General features: G+C 36.7%; 1 protein-coding gene across 2 annotated transcripts in view; it reads left to right on the forward strand.

Annotated features, from left to right (window-relative positions):
• The window catches only part of RNGTT (RNA guanylyltransferase and 5'-phosphatase), a 171,126-nt gene that overhangs the window by 129,578 nt on the left and 16,619 nt on the right, over positions 1–24,929 (forward strand). For both annotated transcript variants that reach the window (XM_083857734.1, XM_083857735.1), the window contains one exon: positions 7,773–7,839. In XM_083857734.1, the coding sequence (XP_083713860.1) occupies positions 7,773–7,839 (67 nt within the window). The remainder of the gene's footprint in view (positions 1–7,772; positions 7,840–24,929) is intronic.

A 24,929-nucleotide genomic window follows, 5' to 3' on the forward strand; every position in this document is an offset into this window, starting at 1 on the left:
ATTTTCACTATGTTACTCTTGCAATAGTCAGTAAATTACATTAATGGAATAATTAATGATCTTTAAAAAAATTAAATACAGGAAGTTAATTCTTTTGACCCTAACATAATTTTTCATAATTCTCTGTTTATGCTTTTCTGATTTTATTCTTGTTTTTATATTCCTAGAAAATGCATATTAGAGTTCTAAACCAATAGGAAATGATTATCATAAGCAAGAAGCAAAATATAATTGGAATGTCATTATAGTAGAATTCAAGTGATTCTTGAGAAAACTCCTTAGGAAGCTGCTTCTCTTTCTATGGTTATGATATTGCAGCACAGTGCAGTTTTCCCTCCCAGTTTAAGTGAAACCATGATAAAGGCCGAATATTTATTATGTTTGTAAAAGGACATCAGTTTCATCACATAATTATGGTGTCCTTTCTGCTATATTTTGTGCTTGGGTCATCATGTGTGTTATGACATAGTGGAATAATTTCTTTGCACAATTGAATAGAAAATTTATAACATTATGTGTGAAAGTTACCTTTATCCTCAAAGCTACCTATGAAGAACATTCAAGCAGTGTTTGAAAATAGTTACTTAACTTATAAAGGTGTTACTTCTATTGTCAGGGCTGTTGTTCATCTGTATTCATGACTTTTAACAGTAATTTCTGCCCAAAATGGACAAATGCACCCAGAGTGATTTTCAGAGACAGTTAGAAGCACATACAGAGCATATTGGTATAGTCTTTGTATATGCTTATCACACAAAAGATACATTTTAAAATTAAACATAAAAATATTCATAACTAATATTAATCCCCATTATATAGCTATTTTAAATATGGGAGTTTGGACTGTGAGTGTGGTCACAGAGATTTTCCTAAAATTTTATTCTGATTCTCCAATTTATATTCAAAATAGGGCGTGTTTCATTTTTGGCCTTTATCAACCATGGATGTGTACACTGAGGTGTTCTTAGCAATAAAGATGCAGATGTGCAGAAAGGTTAATAACCCCTCTGAGTGTCAGATTGTTTTTTGCTTTCCATTTTGGTTCACAACTACTCCAGTCTTGGCACACATCTTCTCAGGATTAAATCTTTTCACTCCCAACCTCGGTGAGCAGTGCAAATGTGCCCATAGCATATGAAGGATAGAGTTGTTACATCAGTTCCCAGTGCCAGAGTTACTGCTTTTTGCTGCTTCTGACTGTAAAATGGAAGTAATCCATGTATTTTAATCCCCTTAGCTCATCATCTCATCAGTGGAGTTCCTCTTTAATCATTTCTGATAGAGCAAGATCCCTCCAGGCAGACACCAAGGATATTTCAGGTATCAATCCACTGTTCATATAAACCAGAAAAAAAGCTATCTGGTCTGGAGAGAGTTCTTTCAGATAAGAGACCAGACCACAGCAGAGGCTGCCTCTCATCCTTTGCAGAAAGCAGTAAATTCCATCCATGTTATTATTACTAGTAGACACAGGCATGCAGAGTATTGAGATGAGTTTTGGAAGTTTCTGCAGTTTTGCATGCCCTCAAATACCTCCGTAATTATAAAATACAACAGTGAAGTTTTATTATATCCAACAAAGCTTTGGTGGTGGCAGGCTATAGCACTTATCAAGCTCCTAAAAACAAATACAAGCTTATCTAGAATGAAACTCATCTATGGTCAGGTGCTCTGTTGGTTGCAGGAGCTGGTTAAACAGGCAACCATCAAGAATAAACCAGAAATAAAGTATCAAACTACTTGACTTATGTGGAGCAATGAACTACTCTTCAAACATAATGTTTGTTGAGTTGAATTTTAGGATTGCCTAATAAAATACTGCAAGACATTATTTGATAAATTGTCATCAATTCTGGGATTTTGTGAGTGCTTTTTGTTGACCTGTAAGAAAGAAGTTGAATGTTCTGTTTCCTAGTGAGTAACTGAAGCATTGCTATGAGCAGCTCTGTGCCCACCACTGCCTGCTGCAGGGCAGCTTTTTTCCTGAGAAACCAGACACCCCAAGCCATATACTTGTTCATTGGTCATCGTTTTCCTTCTGCACATTCCACCCTTACAGTGCCAATTGCCTCTTTTCAGTCCTTCTATGGCACACACTGTATTTTTCACTCCATTCTCCCTGCTTTTCAAGCCTATCCGAGCTCTGTGCTGTTGGTTAGAGCTGCAAGTCTGTCTGTGTCTCTGCATAATGTGTCAGCAGTCTTGCACCCACCAGAGCAAGCGCAGGAGCTGCTGCCTCGCACAGGAGCAAATTACCGCGTTCAGCTAATGTGCAGTAACTTGCTCCTGTAAGAGGTAGCGGCTCCTGGCTCCTCACTGCACCTTTATTTCTCTGCATGCTCCTTTCTGGAAGCCTCTTTCCATAATCTGCACAGCAGCATTAGGTAGCCTAGAGGGAAACTCACAAGTGCTTTGTGTATGAACCACTCAGAAGTTAATGTGTTCAGCTCTTGTTTGGGTCGCTCCGTTTGATAACCTGAGTGGATTTTCAAGGCAGCTTTCAGTGTGAAGGAGTGGGCATTTGTGGTACAGATCAAGGTGTAATGGTGTCCTCAAGGCACACTTCCCAACAAGGTATGAAGGAACTCTTTGGCAACTGCTTTTCTGCTTTCACAAAATACTACTTAATGGCTGGAGCATTGGTGGCTTGGTGAGCAGTGCCTGAATTTTTGTTAATATTATCTTGAAATCACAGAATGGTTTGGGTTGGAAGGCACCTTCAAGATCCTAAAGTTCTAACCCCTTGCCATGGGAAGGGGCACCACCCACTAGACCAGGTGGCTCAAAACCCTATCCACCCTAGTCTTGGACGCTTCAGGTATGGATTGCTTCTCTGAGCAACCTGTTCCAGTGTCTCACTGCTCTCACAGGAAAGAATTTCTTCCTAATACCTAATCTAAACCCGCCTGTTTCAGTTTAAAGCCATTCCCCCATGTCCGTTCAGTACTGGTCCTTCTAAAAAGTTCCTCTCCCACTCTGTTATTGCCCTCCCCCTTTAGGTACTGAAAGGGTAATTCACCTTCATCTTGACATATGTTAGTGAGTTAGCAGAAACAGACTGTGTGTGGAGAAGAGGAAATGATCAGGCTTCTTTGAAACGTGCTGCCCTCATAAAGTCCATAGCCAAGGGTCACTCTGCTTCCTGTGGCCAAAGGCAATAGGAAGGAGGCATTGGTTCTGGAGTGTCCCAGCCTCTAGACAAGGTCAGCTATGCTCAGGGAAAATGAACTCTGTGGTAAATCAGTTTTTGCTGCTCCCATTCTCTAATCCTTTGGTCTTTTCCAGCCCAGAGCTCTATCCCAGTGCTTTCCAACCCACAGCACTGCCTTTATACCTTTCTCATGCCTTTTGTTCTACATCCCCTGCCATTCCACAGTGTCTTACTCCAAGTTTCCTTTAACCCAAGTTCTTATTCCTATCCTGTATTTATTTGCATTAACCACCATCATGTCATTTTTGCCACCAACTGGCCTGACCATGCCTACTCCTATTGTCAATTTCCCCCACAAACAGCATTTCCTGGCTCCTGCAACCTGGATTTTGAAGGCATTCTGTACATTTTTCTCCCAGAAAACACCAAATCTAGGGAAACTTAGTGATAACTATCTAGTGTCACCCTGATCTTTTTCAACCTTCTGATGTTTGCATCTTTTGTAGTGGAATTTCTCATAGATTTTCATGTAAACAAAGTGATGTTTAATTCCTCTCTTGAGGAGGGACAACTGATGGACTTTTAGTTTGACCAGTGTGGTTGGAGAGGTGTCAACCTCATCCTCCAATCCGTGCTCATTGTCCAAAATCTATATAAATCGAAGTAAGAAAATAAACTTCCCTCTTTTTGCCCTGACAACCTGACTGCGTGCGTGTTGTTTGTTTTGTGTCCTGTAGAGACAATCTAGCAGCATTTTCTTAGTGCTGGAAGGACCTTTAAGACCAAAATGTCCTGACACTTTTGGAGGCTTTATACAGTTTGCACTGAAATATAACACTGCATTCCCTAACTGGCATGTTGGGCTAGCAGTCTGCTCACTTGGGTGTATGGGAGAGGAAAGCATGGAGTGTCATGTTACATATGGCACATCTTAAAGAACTACTGTTTCTTTGAGTCATGTTTCTTTCTTTCAATATACAGGAAAAAAAAAAAAGGGAATTATATGGATAATATATTGAATGGAAGAAACTACAAATAAAATATATGACAGTCTGTAAGCTAGGCAAGTTTGTATATTGCTACATATTCCTAAATAAAAATGAATATGTGTTGAAGTTCCAGTAAGCATTCATATTTTTGATGATTGTTTCTCATAATTTTAAGGTAATTATTTGAAGTTAAATTCAAGGGTAATAATTGTGCTGTGAAATTAGGATCACTGTTTCATAGCCTGGTATCAATTTTGGCCAATTACAAGTGGTGTCCAACTTTCATCAGGGTTTGATGTTGAGTACTACTGATGGTGTTTTGGGAGCAGAACTGTGCAATTGTTGAACTAAGTAAGAAACAGAAGACTGACATTTAAAAGGTAGCATTGGCATATAAGTGCTTATAACCAAACTTGCTTACCATTGGGAAGTCTTTAAAGGCAAAGGGTAATTTGTTGAGAGTATTAGGAGAGAATATCTGTATCAACTTGGACACATTGACGTTTATAATATAAAGTTAATTTTAGGTACTTAAAAGTACACCCTCATATTGTGATAAAAACCTCCAAAACCAGCTAGGTGTAGTTTGAACTTTCTAACTGGGTGGAGGTACATCTAAGTGTCATTTAGAGGTCAGTTGTGCTGAGTTTCTATGGGCGAGATGGAATTTGGCACATACTCCTCTTTCTTGCCTCTCTCCTCAATGGCACATGGCTTTTTGGTAGTGCCACAGTGGCTGCCGAAGGAGATGGTAGCACTCTTGCAGTAACTTGGCTTATTCAGAACCTCAGTGGTGACTCTTGTCACAGCCTGCTTTCCTCTCCAGGCTCTTCCATGTGAGCTCAGCCTCTGAAATATGTAAGATCATAAGCTCATAAACTCACAAGAAAGACACAGAATAAAAGAGCTTAGACTAGTGATGAGATTGGGTATTTTTTAATTGCTCAGACCATTTAGGAGCATAACCCCCCGATATTTCAGAACATTAAATTATGATCATAATGGGTGCTCATTTCAACCTTCTTGAGTTCTTAAATGGAAACTGGCTATATGCTGGTGATATAATTTCAAACTACAGAACTCAATAGGAATGTGTAAACGAGAAATATAGTAATATAGTATGCAACCTCTTATGTAGGGAAGGGAAAGCTACAAATAACACCCTTCTCTAAACATTTTCCTAGCATTGCGTTAACATTACTTTTTGAAGTGCCATGTGAGTACAAATAAAAAGTTGTAAGTAAAATACTTTCTAGCAGAGGCAGCAAAAGATGAATGAATGATAATGTGCTCAGCTTGTACTGGGTCAAAATCAATCTTAATAAGGAAGCCAGGTCTTGCAGTTCATTTGGAGCATACATTGGTAATAGCAACTTAAAACTGTGTAGGCACCTAGGCAGTCTCCTGGAACTGTGTAGACAACTGGGCAGTCTTAAGGTTCCCTGGATGTTTGTTACTTCTAACTAAAGCAATCCTAAAGACTTTGATTTTTAACAATCCTACATTTTTATCTGATGAAAGAAAATACTAAGAATAACCACATGGGAATTCTCACACTGAATTGTCTTCTCTTTTTTGAAGTCCCTTACTGGAAATACAGCTAGTGGATTATTTTGTTTCTCTTTTCTGTCTTATAATTATTATATACAGATCTTTGTAAGAATATTTTGTTGTTGTAAGGTGCTTCTCTGAAATATGATGACCTACCTTGAATTCTTTCTGTAGCTTCTTTAAACCTTCTTTGCTAATTACTTCCCATATGTTTCTTTCCATTTAGAAAACCATTAAATATTTTCTGATTTTGCTTTATAGCTCTAGGAGAAAGTTAGATCAATATGGTGGATTTTCCAGTTCCAGACACCTGAGTTCTGAATAAATTTGTCTTACTGTGACTGAAAATGAGCTCAATATGCTTATCCTGACTTACATATACTGCTGAACCATTGCATAACAGTACAAGTCTTCCTGATGGAGACTGGCACACCAATAGAGAAAGGGAGGAACCCACTTGCCTGTCTCTTCTGTGGCTGGTGTGGTCTGATCCTTACTGGCCTTTTCTTTCTTTGGCTATTTCTGTCAGTGCACTGGAATTTTTATATACCATATATAATTACAGAAAGGTTTTTGAGGAGTGATAGTTCAACACCTCTTCTTACTTAACTGTTTTATATGTGTGAATATTTTGACTTTGTAATTTTGCTGAGTTCCACCAATTCCCACTGTTGGTGAGCCAGTTTAAAGCCATATAATATCATATTGTTGTCAGAACTGGGAAGAATCAAGATCATACTAAGGTATGTATGTTCTGTGGGCTCAAAATTATTTAGTGCCATTTAAGTTTGTTTCCTTTTTTTATGAAAACAGGCCTGGCAATGGTGAGAAATGACTTGAAAGTGACAGGTGGCTTAGTTATAGTAAAAAAAAAATCTCAATATGAATTAAAAGTGAGTATATATATATATATATGCTTAATAATATGAGAAAGAGACACCTCAGTGTCATTGCTTAAGCTGAGTGATGCCTACATTTGTACTTATTTCTGGCTTTTTAATTTAATTCAAATGTGAGGCCTTACTGCTAAAGGGAATGGGATGTAAAATGGAAAGAAAATATAAAATAGCAAAACCTTGATGAAAACACGGAGCTACTGAAGATTATGATGGGTTTTCAATGTCCCTTTTAATCAAAACAGAAACTCCTTCCAGAGTTTGTCATCAAAAAAGTTCTCATTATTATGAAGAACCTGTGTTTCAGTGCAATACTTATGAAGCTCGAAACTGGAGGGAATGATTGCTGGGCCTTTGCTTAGCAAGAGAAACATTGTAATTATTCAGTCAGAACACGGCACTGCTCTCCTGCCCTTTTTGCTGGCCAGCGATGTTCTTGTCAGCCTGTTTGTAACAGCAGTGCCCTAATGCTCCTCTGGAATTTGGAGTTTGTGCACTGATAGCATTGACTTGCACAGTACATGCAGAAATCAAACTCTTTTCCAGAAGTGCGAACAGGCATTTGAGACAACTTACCCACTGTCCCTCTGGATCTTGGTGGTGTACACAACAACTTTATTAAGACTTGAAGAGAACAGCAAGCACAAGCTGTATCTGGGGCTCTTTTTATTTAGCAAATCATTAGGCAATATTACAGAGATTGGCTGTTATTTCTCTGCTTGTAATGATGTCATTTTTGTGTTACTGTGCATACTTTTATGTGCCCTAATTCGTTTTAACTCTTGGCCTTGCTGCTCTGTATATGTCTATATATATATATGTTTACAATTCTTTTCTCTTGCTGTCTCTTTGTCTCTAATGGTCTCTAATAAATAGAAAAGGCACACACCTGCCATTCTTCCCATGTTACTGAGTGACATCCAAAACAAAGAAGCCTATGAAATGATTTTGTGGAAGACCTGCTTGCAACATACACACAAATTACTGGTGTGCACCCATCTTTAATTCACATCTTTCCTTTTTTATAGTAGTTCAAACAGAATTGTGTAATCAGACTTCCAAAGGTAGCTCTTGCTATCGTCGTGAAGATTGTTCCCCTGATAGGGTCTGGTAACAATTACTGCAGATGCAGAAAAAACTTATGGATATAAAGTGATATCTTAAAAGATTCTTTTCATTTTTTAGGCTACTCACCCAGAATGTTGGTCTTCTTTATGTTGGAAACTTTGACAGACCTTTTGCACAAATTAAGGTATGATTAATAAGCTGGGAGGGGGGTGGGGTGGGGTGTGCTACTTCAATTATTTCACTTCTGTATGATTTAGAGAACTTCAGGACTTCAAGTTATCAATAGAGCTTCAGGAAAAAAGAATGGGAAATAGTGCTGCTTTGGTTGTGTTTACCATATTCTGGGTTTGCTTTTAGTTTTAACTGTGCTCTTGACTTGTCAGAGAAGTTTAGTTTTTTCAATGATATTCTGATTATTTTTGACTCTGGTTTAATTACCAGAAAGTTTTCTTGTCAGAGACATTTCAAAGCAAGTGAAGCTTTGGAAGCCCTGTATTTCTTTAAGTGATCCTTGACAGGGAAGATACTGCAGTAAAAAGCACAGATTGTTTTCCCAGTATTATTAGATTTATTATGAAAGACTCATACAATTGCTTGAAAATAATTTGTCTTTTATATGACTTACTGTTTCTTTTTCTTCAGTGGAGCTATAATAGCTTCATGTTTCTAATTGCCAGTTGCTAATTAGTTATTGCCATGTCACTTGCAAACAAAAATGTTTTACAAGAATATGTGGACTGACTCGGATGAGTGTCATTGATATTTTTGCTAGAACAAAGAGAGGAAGGTATTAGCATGTCGACCATTACACTGCAATGTGGAAATGTGGTATCTATTTTAGAATGCTGAAGTGTTACCATGTCCTAGATGATACCTGTAATTATTACCTATTCTGGACTCTTGGCTGCATTGTTCCCTCCATTGTGTGCATATACTTGTGCTTCAGAATTTTAAACCTTGTTTTTGTTTTACATCAAAATGGAACTTAATTTCTAGAACTCAGATGTGTTCCTTGGCGATCCCTAATTATGCTATTAAACAGTATTCCCAACTGTATGTAGCAAATACTTTTTATAATTTACCCTTGGTACTGGATTAAAATTATTTTAAAATAAGAAATGCATGCATTTCATCTTCCTATTTCTCTTTCTCTTGTCTCCCCAGTTCCTATCTGTGTATTATTCAGTTTGGCTAATAACCAAGCAATTAAAATGTTACTTGCATGAAACAGCTTTCTAGAAGTTTCTTCAAAGTAAACTTGTATACTTTTGCTGATACCTCTTCACACTAGTGCTTCTTTAAAAGCCTTATAAAAGTTAACTGTTCTCCTGCCTGAATGAGGCTCTGTTTCTGCCTACTCCATCCACTTATAAGAATAATAAGTACCAAAAGGGAGATTTTCCCCGTGACTGGGAAGAGTTTAAGTCCACTGGGTAGAAGTGAGAGAGAAGAGGTGAATACCCCACTTGTTTTCTGCTGCTTGCAGTCAGCAGTGGTGTCCATCCTAATAGTTTGGGCCAGGTAGAGACCCTTTGCTCACAGGACAGCTGCAGAGATGCTGTACAGGATCCAGCTGCTGGACTGAGTGGCAGACCACTTGCAAATGCTTAGGGAAAGAGGGCACTAACAGGATAAATACAAAGCATGAAGGCAGCTTCCTACTGTTTGCATACAGGGTCTTCTCTGCTGGAAGTGGTATCTGCATCATGTTGCTTAATAGACTCAGCTGGACCTCCCTCCCTCAGTGTGCTTGAGGGATTTTCCACTAAATTTTCAACATACAAAGCCATACTATCATTGTGAGTTAAGGTGTTATTTTATATCTTTAAAATCTATTGGCAAATTATTCTTTTTGGTTCAACCTAGCCCTTATGTCAAGAGAAGTGATGAGCAGTCATTCTCTATTCCTGATTTTTATCTTCCCCTCCACATTACCCCATCTTGCATCCTCCAGACCACAGAAACTTAATCTATTTAATTGCTCCTGAAATCCAACCTGTTTCTCCAAGCAAATTTTTGTTTTACATACTCTTCTGTATTTCTATTTTTGCTTTTTTTAGAGTAGGTGATGACATAGTGTTGAAGATATGGGCACAATAGTGTTTTCTGTTGTGTCTGCAGTTCTTTATATATGGTACCATGCTTGATAAATACCTGACATGCAGTTAATTTGAATAAATTAATACTAGACTTTATGGTAATATATCACTGGTGTAGTCTCATCCTACATGTTGCATTTGCCCACAGCATAGGTTAAGTGGATAATCAAAATACATTTCAGTTTTCAGCTGCCTTTGAAAAACAAAGCCTATTTTCCACTTAATTACTGGAGATTACATTGATAAGTTTGAATAAGCTAATTCCACAAAATGTACTCTATAAAATATAATTTGTTTTGGGGGCTATAGGGACATACGTGGGTGTATATAAGGCACATTGTTGCTTTGCTTTGGTTCTGGTGCTAAAAGCAATGATGCCGTGGTGAACTGATTGGTGTGGCCTGTTATTACCTTCAACTGGGAAATGGCATGTAGTTAACAAAGACAAAAAGCTTTTGATATTGAGGCTCCTCTCTGATTACTTGAGATTCTAGAGGGATTTTTGCTACATGGCAGCAGGAGGAACTGGTATAGAGTAATGGGGTCACAACTTTACAGAGATCTTCAACACCAAAAAAAGGCAGTAATAATTCACACTGAGAGTTGGTGCTGCAAAAAGAAGTTTATGTGCTCTGGAGATGTACAGTGGTCTTTCATAACTGTTGACACAGGCTTCTTTCATTCTTCCCCCAGCATTTCTTCAGGTGTTCAATATGATTTTGCTAATGATCCCATCAGTTAAAAGATCAGTGAACTACATGTGGTCCGTGAATATATATAAGGCAGAGTCTTTATAACCTTTTAGTTCAAATATGCTTTTACACACTGTGTGATAGATTGGTCTCTCTTGTTATATAAATTACCCACTCACATTCATTTACAAACATCCCAAGTATTACATATTCTATTAAGATACAGCATTTTTTTGCCAAATGTGTGCATTAAGGAATGCCCCAAACCATTACAGTCCTCTGCCAGTGTAGATTTATTACTCAAAGTTGACCATTATTAGACAGCAGTACTTTCAATGCATTTTAGTGCACTCTCAGTTGGACAAGTAAGAATGTTAGCAGGTGTTTGAAATATTCATAGTAAACATATAAACTACCATGCTGGTACTCATATATTCATGTTTCAGTTTATGTAGATTTACAAAACAGTAAAAGGAAAAACTTATCAAAGAATCCCTTCTTAAAAGCAAACACCTTTGACTTTCCAAAACTGTGCAGGAGATAATTGCACCAATGTCTTTGATGATGAAGAACTGTAGATGGCAATTCTGGAAAAGAGTTTGAAATACTAATGTCTCTTCTAGGATGATTTTTCTATGTCTTTCTTTCTTATATCAATAATTCATTAATATATATTAATATTTATAATGTTTCTGAGACATAGCTGAACTGATAAGATTAACTGAAATTACCTGATCTTCCTCATCAGTTTGCTTTCAGTGGTATCAGTGGTTGTGCTTGATAGGTGTTGGATATCTGTACTTCATTATGCAAGAGAAATGCGAATCATTCTCTCCTGAAGCTTTTGAATCTTGCATCTGGTATCAGATGGATAGAAGAAATGGGAAAAAAGAGTTTTCCTAGCTAGGGATCTGCCTGGAACTTGACTTTTCTAATAATATTGTAGTTGATAAGTTTTGCAAGTTTTTTATGTTGCTACTTTGAACAGAGTTTATGATAGAACGTATAAGTTTTTGCACAGAGTTTGTGATTGCTCTTGTTCTAGGGTAATATTTAGTGAGTTTCAGTAAGTTCAGTGACTTATATAAATGATGGCTGTTTCAGTTAGCTTATGAGACAATTAATTATTTCAAAATTCTGCTATGGTAACGGTTTCCCTTTTTTTTCCAGGGGCTATTGTTCTTTAAGGTTATATTGAAGTAATGAATTTAATAGAGGGTAGTTACTTTTAATAATTTAATTTTGTTTCTAAATAAAATTATTCTAAATTATTGTTTAATTCTAATGTCCATTCAATGGTATTGTAGAACAGTTTCACCATAAATGTTTGCTTTCAATATCTTTTCCCATTAAAGCTATGTTAGTAGTAGTAATAGAATTGGTTACTGTCATACACTTTTGCTTCCTTTTGAAGATCTCTGAACCAATGCAATAATTTGCAGTTTTCTTTGGATCTTAAGTGGTTGTATTTATTAAATATCTCTTGGAAATTTGATGAAATGAAAAGGTTTCTGGAAGTGATAATCTTGATCAAGAAGATAAAGTATGTCATCAGCTGGAATTAACTGGCAAGCTTTCTTTTGTCTTTTTTCCCTAAATATAGTTAGTATTTTTTGCTAACAAGGAAGCTATTAAAGCAAAAACTTTATCATAGAAATTTTGTATTTTTTAGAAATGACTAAACCCTTTGTCCCAGTATACATAATAATTGCCCAATGGAAGGGTATGTTATTGGAGTTTTATGACACGTTGTTTTTAAACTTGAGATTTGATCAATATAGATGACAATAAAACTTAGCCACACTATATGCAGTAATTATATCTATAAAGAAAATCATACTGCTTAATCAATTTATTAGGATTTGCAGTTCAGTTCCTAGTAGCTTCTGGGGTTAGGGGAAATGGTTCAGTACACTGTGTTCTCTATTATTAATAAGTAATGAAGCTTCTGGCAGTCTTTACTATGAGCTAATGACTAGTTTCATTTTTTGGCTTTCTTAGCACATTAAATTACCATTTAAATAAAGATTAATTACTACTATTTTATTTTTAGTATTTTAAGAGTAGTTATTAAAAGTTTCATAGTAACTACTACTTTGTTCAAAACAGAATTTTTTGATTTGATAGAATATGAGGACAGTTAGGTTGAAAAGAATATTTTAAAAATAATAATGTGTTGTTAGTATTTTGTTTTTTATGATAGGAACCCAGTGGAAAGATTCTGAGTTTTAAGTTTGCTTCTGGGGAATTTGCTGCTGTAGTTACAGCAGTCTTGCTGTCAAGGAATCAAGATCTCTGCTGTGACCTGCACCTCAATAGCCCTAATCTGTAACTTTATTAAACTTGAGAACAGTGTTGGTGATTGCTGAGGCAGCTACGCTGACTGCCTACACTCCAGAATGTAGTTTGGTTCTAAGTTATTATTATTTGTCCAACTCATTTTGGCGATTTTGCCTCATTTTCCCTCAGCAAATACACAATTTTAACTTGAAACATGACAAAGCGTAGTAAAGTTCTGCCAGAGAGAAGCCTTGCAGCAGGTAATCACCCCAAAGTAATTTCTTTGTTCATCTCAAATCAAAACCTGTAGACTCTCCAGATACAAATCCATCTATCTTTACTTTAAGATCTGCAGGCAACTGCTCGGCACCGCGGAGAATTTACTGTAATGTTCCCAAGAGCTGAAACCTTGTGAACGTAGCTGCCTTACCTTTGTCCAAACACACAGGCTGAACTGATGTCTGAGAACCAGGTCAGGCGTAATTCTTGACTCCTTCAACAGTGGCAAACCTTTGTAGTTGATTACTGAAATGATTTGCCACAATTTACCAAATAATCCTTTCCTGAAGGAGAGGGAACAGGAATGAAGTCATGGTCTTGCTGCTCTTAAGAGGTTATTTTTTAAGGCAGAATAAACTACTAATTTCTCAACTGAAGCTGGCATGTTTTTCTTCCCGAGTGGTTATGACTTCTGCTTCCAATTAGTGATCCCAAAGCTTGGGATACCCTTTTTTATGGTACAGGTTTTCAGACCACTCCAAATTTAGGGAGAGAATTAGTCCAACTTTAGCCACACAAACAGTTGCTGTCGAAACTGAGCTCCATGGTAGCAGTTTGGTCTGTACAGTATTTTAGCAGAAAATGTTTAAAATTTTCCCTTTGAGCCTGTTGGCAGTCACTGAGAGTATGTTGGTATCTTAATTATTTGATGCTTTGCCTTACTGGACTTTTGTACATAATCACAGAGGTTTTTGTGTTCACTACCGGAGCAAATATTAGAGCAAAATAATTTCTCATTTATCATGGTCAAGTCATAACCTGAATTTTGTTTTTGTAACCTATCTCCCCTTCTTACTGTTTTGTGCTGTTACTGTGTTTTATGTGATATGAAATGCCATAGAATGTGACCTAGGGAAATAATGTCTTCAGCTTGAAGTTGGTACAGCCTAGAATCTCTGAAGTGAGATGTTCCTGAGAAAACAGAAAAACAGATTTATCTGTAAGTGTTTGGTTCTGGTTGTTCACATTGAAGACAAGTAATTTCAAACTGAAAGAGATATCACTGGGTTGAACAGGGGGCTATCAAATGAAAGACAAGTTGTTGTAACCTTCATTAGCTTAGCAAGATAGTGTCAGAGAAGGATTGTTTCATCTTCTTATTAGCAGAGTTAACATGAACAGTGAGGGGAAGAAAAACAGGAGAAGATTATTTTTAGCTAGGAAAGTTAAGACAGCACCTGAGGACAGCAAATGGATTATCTTGGACAGAAATAATTTTGTTCTGAAAGGTGAAGAATGCTTTGAGAGCTACAGATCTGGATCCAGCTTCCACTAGGAACAAGTACCTTGACAGTGTTGACAAGGAACATGATAATTACATGATTCAGTGATTGTGAAAGAAGATAAATCCAGGTAATCTGAGTCCCTACATTTCATTAAACACAGTCACTCTAAATTAAAACACACAGAATGAGGATAAAGCTGTATAATCTACCTCTTCTGAAGTTCAAACTCCGTCTTTAGGACAAAGTAATCAACATTAATTACATATACTTAATATTGTTAACAGTCTTCCAGGAGAGCTGGTGGGTGGTTCTTAGGTTTTTATATGGTTTTGTGGGATGTTACAGCAAGATTTTCATATCCTCTTGCTACTTGTAGAAGCTGTACTGGGCATCACTGGAATTACTAGTATTGGGCTGTTGAGAAACTGTGTAAAGAAATGCTTCTCTTTGTTTTTATTATTCTGTCTTTTGTGATAACCACCTATATTTGTGTGTCATGTAGAAGTCACCACATGGAAACGGTTCTAGCACCAAAACTTAAAAAAATAGGGCTGAAGGAGAAATAATATTTCAGAATAAATTTCTCAATATAGTGGAAATTTAGGATTTTTTCCTAATGTCTATTGATACAAGATGACAATGTACAGTCTTCTCCTGGGAAGTCAGACAATGCTGAGATAATGCCTTCTGGAGCCTGAACCTGTCCTTTTCTAGTGATTCCTTTCTTCTGCGTTGTTTCTACATCATTCCACAGTACTGAATCAAATTCAGCATATTTTTTTTTTAAATCTTCAGGGTTCTCTGAGATACATGAACAGTTAGCTGGCATAGGGCTGTGGAATGTGTTTGTCTTTGGCAGGAATGATGAAAGGTTTTGCATTAAAGACAAAGTTAATAATTTGCAGCAGCAGGACAGTTTTCAGGAGGACACCCTAGGACTTGGAGTGAAGTTGGTGGAACCTAGAGTGCTTAGACATCTTGGAATCTTCCATCCTATGCTCAAGATGCCTTTTTTTGTGTCCTAAACAATAATCTAGGCAAATTCAATAACTAAATTCTGAAATCGTGAGAGCAGTGACCGCATCCATGGGAGGTTCTGCTCTGCCCAAACAGCTAATGTCTTGTAAAGAAGGTGAGGGAGGTGCTAAGGAGAATTTACCAAACAAACTACAAGTTGGAAAATATAAGGTACTAGCAAAAAATCACCAACTGCTCATTCCTAAATTACATGTTTGTTAAAAGCAGCAGATTTGGCTCATTTTGAAAAAAGGTCACTTTTGAACCATTACTTTGAGAATTAATTAGGAAGGAAAAAAAGCATATGGCTTAATTCTTTATCCCTTGACTTCTTCCTTATCTTTCTCTACGTCTTGACATTGTTTGTTGCAGCTTTTATCGTACTTGCTTCTCTTAAGGGTAAGAGAAGCCCAGCCCGCCTGTGTGTTTCTACAGATCCTGGAATATTAGGGCTTTCAGTCCTGCCTGGAAATGTTAGATACTAATAATATAAATAAATAGCAATGTGTTATATATTTGCATTTCTAATACAGTAAAAGCCAGCATACAGAGGACATACTTATTCTCTATAGACATATTAAGGAGCAAAAATAAATTACTTTTTAAAAGATCTAGCCTTAGAACTGGTGATGTAAACAGAAAGAGAATAACTATAAAATCTGCATTAGCACTGCAAAAAACTGAAGCAGTGATTTTGTATGCTGTCACAATTTCTGCCCCTAAGAACAAAATGTTAATGAGTTATAATTTATAAATTCACTCTCTTCTGATGGATCAGGCCCCATTTTGCTTTTTGTCATGATTATAGCTATGAATTCAGTTTAAGAAATGGTTCTCTGTAAAGCATGCCGTGTTCCATAGAAGTCCACAGAATCAGGAATATTACCTCTGAAGTTTTCTCTTGTTGCTACCAAGAAGAGAGAATAATTGGTTTTTTGGTTTGGAATATGATTTTTGTTGGGGTTTTTTTGTTGACTTTTTGGTTTTTTGGGGGAATAGGGAGACAGGTTTTGTTATTTTAGCTCCTAGTAGGCTTTTTTCGAAAATAAATACAAGTTTGTTCTTGGCAAGCATGGGGTGAATTAAGCCTTCTGTAAAGGTTAAAATAATAGTTAATTGGTTGTAGATCTTAATTTATTGGGCATTTTTTTTGTTGTTTTCTATTTACCTCTATATTAATTGTGTAGCGAAAAAAAACCCTTCAAATGCCTTTTGTGAGAATTGTAAAAATAAACAAATTGCAATTTTTTCAATCCTTCCATAGGCTTACAAATGCATCTTAGCAATACAAAATTAGTATGATCATACCTCATTTCTCAAAAGCTTAGAAAAACAAGTGCTGACAATGGATCCTTGACAAGTTCAGGAGCAGGAAATTCAGACTTGTCCATCAGGGACAGAACAAGCTGGAGACTTTGAGTGGCTGCACAGCAGCTCTGCAGAGCAGCATCAGAAGGTCCCAGTGGCCACAAGCTGAGCTGAGCCAGCCACCTGCCATGGCACTGGGAAAGGCCAACCACACCTTGGGTTGTCTTAGCCAGGGCATTGCCAGCAGGTCAAGGAAGGTCCCTGTTCTTTGTTCAAGCATTTCTGAGAGACATCTGGGGTAACTGTACACACTTCTGGGCTCCCTGGGGCATGAGAAGCCACCCCTCTGGAGTGACCCTTGTGGGGGTCATGGCGAAGGGAAGAGCATATGGCTTGTGTGGGGACGTTAAAGAAATAGGGTTTGTTTAGAGGAGGTGGGTAAAGGGGTCACTAATTGCAATCCTCCATCATCTGAAGTGAGATTGCTGAAGAAAAGAAAGTCAGACACTTCTCAGAGATGCCTGGGAAAATTTCAGTTGGATGTAAGAAAAATTTTGCATGGAGATTGGTTGGGCACAGCAGCAGGTTTCCTGAAGACACAGTAAAACCTCTGTCTGTGGAGATTTTCAAAGTTTAACTGGAAGAGACCCTGAGCAACCTGACTCATCTTTAAAGTTAACCAGCCTAGAGCAGGAGGCTGGGTTGGGTGTTGGCTGGGTGTCGCTTCTGACCTGAATTTTTCACGTTCTGTGATATTTTGGATTATAAGCCATCACCACTGTCAAACTTAACTAGTTCATAAGGATATATTATTGGGAAATTTTAGAGTTGGATGTTTGTAAATCTCTGCTGTTGCTGATTGAATGGAGCTTAATTTCAGTCTGTAATATAAGCATACAGTATTCCTGTCAGTTCTTCCTTCTTATCTTTTCTGATGGCTGTGACCACAACTTGCATTATACCGAGCTTTCAGTTCTTCCATTCTTAGCATCTTGGGATTTTTATTTTTAAATGTTTACCTTGAAAGTGTCTGTTTTTCTCATAATACAAAAAATACAAAATGATGCACCATTTTTCCATTAAGAGGTAGAACTGCATTATATTCCAGAGATCCTGTCCTCTTTCAAAGAATATGCTGTGTTTTCTTCACTAAAATGTTTATTCAGAAGAAGAAAGATGGGTGTTTTACTTTGAAGTCATTCTGCAGCTATTTTCCCATAATGACACAGTATGGATTTTTTAATGGAGTATGTGGTATATGTTGAAAATAAAACATCTCTGACTTAATCTAAATTTTTTTTGAGTCTAACTGGAGCTGAGAGAAGCTGGTATTCTCAGGAATGTCTCTAAAACTCAAGAGGTTTATTGATTGTTCAGAGCCATATAACTAATTTTAAAAGAAATATAGCAAATAAGAAAAGAAATTGGAAGTGGCAGCAGTAGTTAGATTAGTAGCAAAACTCAGGAGTAACAGGCTGGAGTAGCTGTTGGATGTAAATGAGCCGAGAGACTCAGTAAAATGTGTGAAATGGAATGTAACTGTTGTGCGTTAGTAAGGGAAGAGGGTGTGTAACTGCATTACAATACAGGATACCTGAGCAAATAACACTTGCATGTATGCTGGGAGATCACAGTCATGCTCTCTAACATTCACACCTTCCCTTCTCCTACATTCTTGTTTGCAGCCTCTGTTCCAACAGCCCTTAGGAAGAGCCTCCAGAATTAAACCCTGAGACCATTAGTATTTTCTTATTCAGTTGTTTTGGGGTACTTCTGTCGTTCTACCCACAAGATTAAGCCAAAAAGCAGGTTTTTATCACATTAGAGTTGTTTGATTTGGAGTTTCCCATTTCCTTTCGTTTGATAAGTAATGAGATTTGAAACCAGTAGTAGCTGATGTATATGCCATGAGACTTGAGTCTTCATTATTTTCCTTTTTTTAAAATCTCAGCATTCCTTCTTCTTGAATTCATTTGCTTTCTTACCTTACTGGTAATTTTCCAAGTATTTACCATTGACCCCCTACAGACACCATTCTGAGAGGTACAGTCATACAGAAAACTGAATTTTCAAAGCGGTAAGCAGATTGTTCTTACGGTAGCTGTCCTATGCCCAGTGGTATGGAAACATACTGTGATAAATGTGAGCATTAGGACATGCAGATTATGTCTCATTATAATAACACAATAGACAGTTTATTTTCCACGTAGAAAAGATGGCAAAATGAAAGGCTTAAGCTCTGTTTCTGAACTATAAAGTTATTGCTCACTACGAACTAAAAATTGCTGAGAAAGATCCTGAAAATGAAAGATTTGTTTTAGCAATTGACGGGCATAGATATTGCAGATATTTCTCCTGCTTTGCGTTGAGCCTTCATACTTGTCACAGTGGAATAACTGATCAGTCATTGTAAAACTGCCAGATTTCTTGTGCTGTAGTGCAAGTTGTGCTTTGCTATTGTCCTTGTCCTCTTTGTCACATTGTTCTTTCACAAGCTTCAGTGTTTGAGAGTGTTCTGGCTCCCATACATGGGTGATTTGGGGTTGGCAGCATCTTTTGTTTTGCTTTCGTATGTTTTACAAAAATCATCTGTCAGAGAGAATGATTTGTCCATGATGATTTTAAGCTCTTGAACATGGTAATTTGTTGCTACAGCTGTTCTTCTGTTATAACTTGCATTGTCAAACCTGGTTTGGGTGTGCCTCTGCACATTGAGTGAGTAATTTGCTCTAAATAATTGAAGATACCTTGATGACAACAGCTGTTTGTGGGGCCAGCTCCTATGCTTTACTCGCAGTAGGAACTGTTTTTTCCTTTGATGTAGATATCCCCATGCTTAGTTTCCATAAATGTGATCGCATTTGCATTTTATTGTGACTAGAATATAATACTCAGACAGTATGGCAGTGTGCTCGAGTTTCTTGGAGTTTTAGGCAATTTAGAAAACTTACTGCAGATAATTGTTTTCTCAGAGAAAGTAGTGTCTTAAATTTGTGTGTCTTTATTGTTTCCATCATACCATGTTTGTGATCATAATTGTTCTTTATTAATCTGTTCTGATTTTTGAAATAAGTTCTTCATCTTTTCTTTCTCTGTTAAAGGCTTTTGTTGGTAGTGAGGCAAGTGAAATAAAAGCAGTGGGATGGATAACAGTCAAAGAGAAAGAATAAATTAAAATATATATTCTAAGTAAAATTATAAATATCAAACCCTGTTAGAAATTAATTCTAATTGAAAGGGGCAACAAAAGACGTTTTAGGCTTTTTTTTTAACCATTTCTTAGTTGTTTATTGTTTTAAAGAATGAGAACATCAGCCAAGATCAGGCATGACAGGAGAAAAGAAAGCAAATTGTTACTGTACAGTTTATAGGCAGAGAGTATCAAAATTTATTAAGCTTTTTAGAGGTGAATTATTTTGAATCTGAACTGAACAAATGAGGTTGAACTTGATAAATGAGCTTGAACTTGTAGTACCTTTGCGAAATGCAGATGATAATGTCTTTAAAATAAATTACTCATGAATAAATCAAGATGTTGAAGTTGCAAAAGGTGAGAGATGGTATAATAGGGAAATTCTTTGACTAGGAAATTGTTTCTGAGACCTTTCTTTATAGTATATGTAAAACGAATAGCGAATATCATGAATGAGAAATATTTTAAATGTCAGATACTGATAACATTGGAGAAAAAATAGTTGATGGCAAAAATTATCGTATTGAGAGGTAGTGTGTTGGTTTAGGGCTAGTAAAAGGCAAATGCAGATTAAATTTAGATAAACGAAAAAGAATAGGATTGCAAACAATAACATAGAAGGTAGAAGAAATATCAAATGAGATAATTATGCAGGATATCAGCTTTGAAAGGAAATGGGGTTGTAGATAATATCCTGTCTAATTAGAATACTTATAAAGAAGGTCACATGGTCTAATTTCAGCCACCATAGACCCTGCAGGCTCCTTGTATAGGTGGTGGAAAACAGTTGATGTAACTAATATAATGGTGCAAATACTCATCTTGCCTTTCTCTCTGAACTTTCCTAAGTATGAGATTAAAGGCTGGATTAAAACCACATTCTAATTGTACAGTTGTTTTAACTGGAAGTGAGCACTCCCAGTATAGTATTCCCCACAGACAAGTCTTTGAGCTTAATTGTCACTTCAGCTACTGGTAATTGATTTTTAGATATCCATTTTTTCCACCATTGCTATCCTAAAATAAAAGTCTTCAAAACCAGGTAAGTCCTGCAACCTTAGGGTCTGTTAGAGCTCTGATGAGAAAGTTGGTGGCTCTTAGAAAAGGTTAGTGAATAAGGAAGAGGTAACTAAACTAGATTATGCCCATGAAAGACTGGCCTGTGGGCAAAAAGATGAGATTTCATACTAGTAAAAGTAGAAGGATACTGATCTACCCAAGAAAATGATAAATAATAGCACCTTGTGCAATTCAAAAAATGTCCTTGATATCTACAAAGCAGTAATCCTAGGCAAAAATGAAGCTATACAGAGACAGTAAATCAGGTAAGATTATTTCTTTTTGAATTCTTAATTTGTTTCTCTGTTTGTGTAATGTACAGTAAAATATTTGAATGATTTCTTCATCAAATTTGGTTTTGCAGTTCTCATTGCAAGGATCACATATACCTTTCCTTGGTGGTTTTCCAGAATCATTATAGTATTGGTAAAGTTTCACATTTGAGAGACAAATATATATTAAAACCCAATTGACTAATAGTGATGCAATATCTTGTTATGTAAAAGTCAACAATGCCATTATTCATTTACTTTTTATTTGACAATAGTAAAACCACTGTGGTTTTATCTTTCTAGCATAAAGTGAGAATAAAAGTGAAGAACAACAGAACTCAGTGGTGCTATTATATTTCAGCAGATTGAAGTTTTCAAAATGCCACTTCGGCTTCTCTCCAAATGAAAAGAAGGTTGATTGTAGAGACAATAGCATATTATATCTTCAGGAAAAATAGTTCAGAAATATTTGAAAAGATCAAAGAAGTGGCAGCATTGCTAGAACCATCATGCAGAGAGTTTATTTGTATTGCTGAGAACTGTAGATATTTTCATTTACTGAGAAGGGAACTGTAAATACGCAATATTGCTTTTTATGTTACTAACTCCAGTGAGTTACTGTTTAATTGGTATACAGAAAAAATTCTGCCAGAGAGTTTACAACCAAATGCTATAATGAAATGTCACTACTTTTTAAAAAGTGTTACTTTCCCTTGGTTAGCTGAAGTACTAAATCCATTTCAGTAAATGAATCTATTGATTTTAGCTTAATGTGTTGTAATAAAAATATTTGAGCATGTTCTCAGTGGTAGATTCATGAGATGTCGTGCTGGATTCTGTACCAGCAACGATGTGAGATTTTTCTCTATTTTTCGTGCATGAAGTAGTGAAGTCAGCATTATTCAGACCAGAATTAATTACCTGGAGTCTGCTGGAAGGCAGTTGTCTCACTTAACTGTGCAGAAGTCATCCATGGTTCTCACTGGGTCAGCCAAGACCCTGATGGTGCTTTAAGTGAGAGGCAGTGAGGCTCTAGACAAACAGAGCTCTTGAATCTCTTGCCCCTTGCAGAAGCAGTTAATACAGACCGTGGTCCTCACTGCCTTGAGGATCTGTCCACTGCCTGCATGTTCCTGCTGCACCACACAAGAAATAAAATGCCCTATTAGTGTTGTACATTAACCTACCCAGGTGTAATTTAACAGCGATACACACAAGTGCAACCCAGCTTCTGCTTCATTTAGTTAGTGGGTCATGGTTAGCCATGCTTGATTGGTGATCATTGCAGGAGCAGATTAACTACATGTTGTAGCATTTCTTTTAAACCTTTCTGGGGTGTAGGGAAGAGACTGGTCTGTAGCTCAAATAATGTAAAGGAATATGCAAAAGCAGGATTAGAGGCAAGAATGTTTTTATTCTTTTAGAAAATAATGCAAGGTACAATGCTGTATTTTACTACATTATTGCATTCTCTTTCCACCTGTTGCACTTTAGATACCATTAATGCAATAGAAGGGGGGTTCAGAATAATTTAACTTCGATAGAAGGAAAGCAAAGGACATCCCAGATAAATTTAGAAGGACGTTTATAGATCAGTGAGTCAGGTTTTGGATTTACAATACTAAAGTTAGTGCTAATGCAAACACTAAAGCAAACAGACCTTGAATTACTTAATTATTACCTTGTTAATATTTCATTCAGAACTTTAAAGAAAAATCTGTACTAATTACTGATTAGTAATTAGTGCTAGTAGTTATAGCAGTAAACTACCAACCAAGGCTTTTTCATTAATTTCCTCATTGTGTGCACTGTTGCCTGACAAATCAACTCCCTTTTACCTTGGACTTCTCAACTGCAGAATTACGTACATACGGCTGTTTTGTCTAAGGCACATTAATGAAATGAGTTTAACATTACAAGTTACTTATGCACATTACAAGTATATAAGTGTATAAGAATACACTTTGAGATTATTGGATAGCAGGTTTACAGAGTTACCATTGCTGTGTTTTTTGTTTTTGTGTTTGTTTTTTTTTTTTTTTTTTTTTTGTTTTTTTTTTTTTTTTTTTTTTTGTTTTTTTTTTTTTTTTGTTTTTTTTTTTTTTTTTACTCTTTTCTTATATCTGTTCTTCTAGGGAAGAACCTTTAAGGATTTTTTTCCTGGATGGACTTGTTAGTGTCACTGGCTGTCTCTAGAGAGGGCTTATGGTGTTACTTGAAACACTATTACATCATGTGAAAAGCAAAACAAATGTTTCTAACTGTATTTGTTAGGGAACTAAAGCTGTTTTGGTCCTGGGCCTTAGGTAGGGGAGAACAGCAGGTCAAACACAAGTGTAGCAATTGAGCAGGGCACTCAAATGAGGCTCAGAATTATGGGGAATTTAAGAATTGGCCCGTGCAGAGATCATTGAAGGAATCAACTTTATGTCATTGCAGGAATCAGCTTTATGACAAGAGTTTTCTTGGAGATGTCATATGATTAGAAAACTCAAGAGACTTTCCTTGGCTTTGCTTGACTTAGCCTTTGCAGACCAAGTGAGTGCAGTCGTTTAGTGAAATAAGAATGAAGACTAAATGTTGCTTGCTTACTTTGTTATTGATCCCACATATAATAAAAAAATGTATGAACAAAGCCATGAAAAGTGGGCTTTCCCAGACTTCCTATCTTTCAAGGCTTTGGCAGGACCAGCTATTAAACCATTAATTATTTCCTGTTATCAGCACTCGCCATTCAAAGTTGCAATCTCTGTTAGCTGATAGTGAAACAAAAATTGGATATGGTCCTTATTCATTTCTATATTCATTCTAGAAACACTGCTGCCCAAACAGTCCAAGAAGTTTATAGGTTTCTCAAACCACATCTTGCGAAATCCATTATATCTTTTGTAGCCAGTCGTGACTCTTGAAAGTCCATGAATATTGTCCATTCCTCTGCCTCATTATTACTGCAGTCTATATTGCCCCACCCCACATCCATTACTGTGGTGTCCTGGGGAATCTGGCTTCTAAACTCATTAATTACGAGTCATGGAAAGGAAAGAGGAGCTTGTAATAAAAGGTAAAGCAGTAAGAATGCCTCTATAGCTTCGTTTATTGACAAATTTGTGCCGTTGATAGATTAGCCCTTGCTTACCTTTCTTTCAGCAGGCTGACCTCATCAGCTGGCAGGCACTCTAAAACCATTTGCAGTTACTGAGCCACAATGAACTTCTCTGTCGAGCCCCTTACATTCTGTAGCCCTACAGTGATCAAGAAGACCTGTGTGCTTAGATACTAGATTGTAGGTCAGATTATACATCATGTCATTAATTGCTTTTGAAGAAGGAAAAAGCTTTCTGTGTCTTAAGCCTCAAAGCCAGTTAGGCTTTGAAGTTTTAAAGGAAACCATTCAAGAAAGGGGAGGGAGTTCATGCCAGCTCAATACTATAAAGGCAGATGAGAAGTGGGTTAGGGCAGTTGACTTTCACTACAGCACTTCCTTTGATCAAAGCTAATTTTTGAAAGTCTGCGTTAAGTCAGCAGCTATTAATCTTTTTGTTGTGGTGTATTATCTGTAATGGGAAAAAAAAGATTATTTTCCTTCTAATTGAAATCTTGGAAGGATGAAAAATCCCTAACATGACTTTTGCCGCTTTTCCCCAATACATCTTTGCTTTATTGTTTTGATGTCATAGCACTGTGAGATTATTTTTGTTGTTGTTATCATTGTTTGGCTCCAGTTGGCTTTGTGTTGTATATTATTGCAGTGTTTCATCAAGGCTTTTATCAGCTTCCTCATTCAATTGGTTCTAACAGTCATCTTAAACTCATCCTATTAAAACTCATTATTTAAAAAAATGAAGGCAG

This window comes from Zosterops lateralis (genome assembly GCF_965231275.1).
Source record: "Zosterops lateralis genome assembly, chromosome: 3".
In the NCBI taxonomy this organism is placed as follows: Eukaryota; Metazoa; Chordata; class Aves; order Passeriformes; family Zosteropidae; genus Zosterops; species Zosterops lateralis.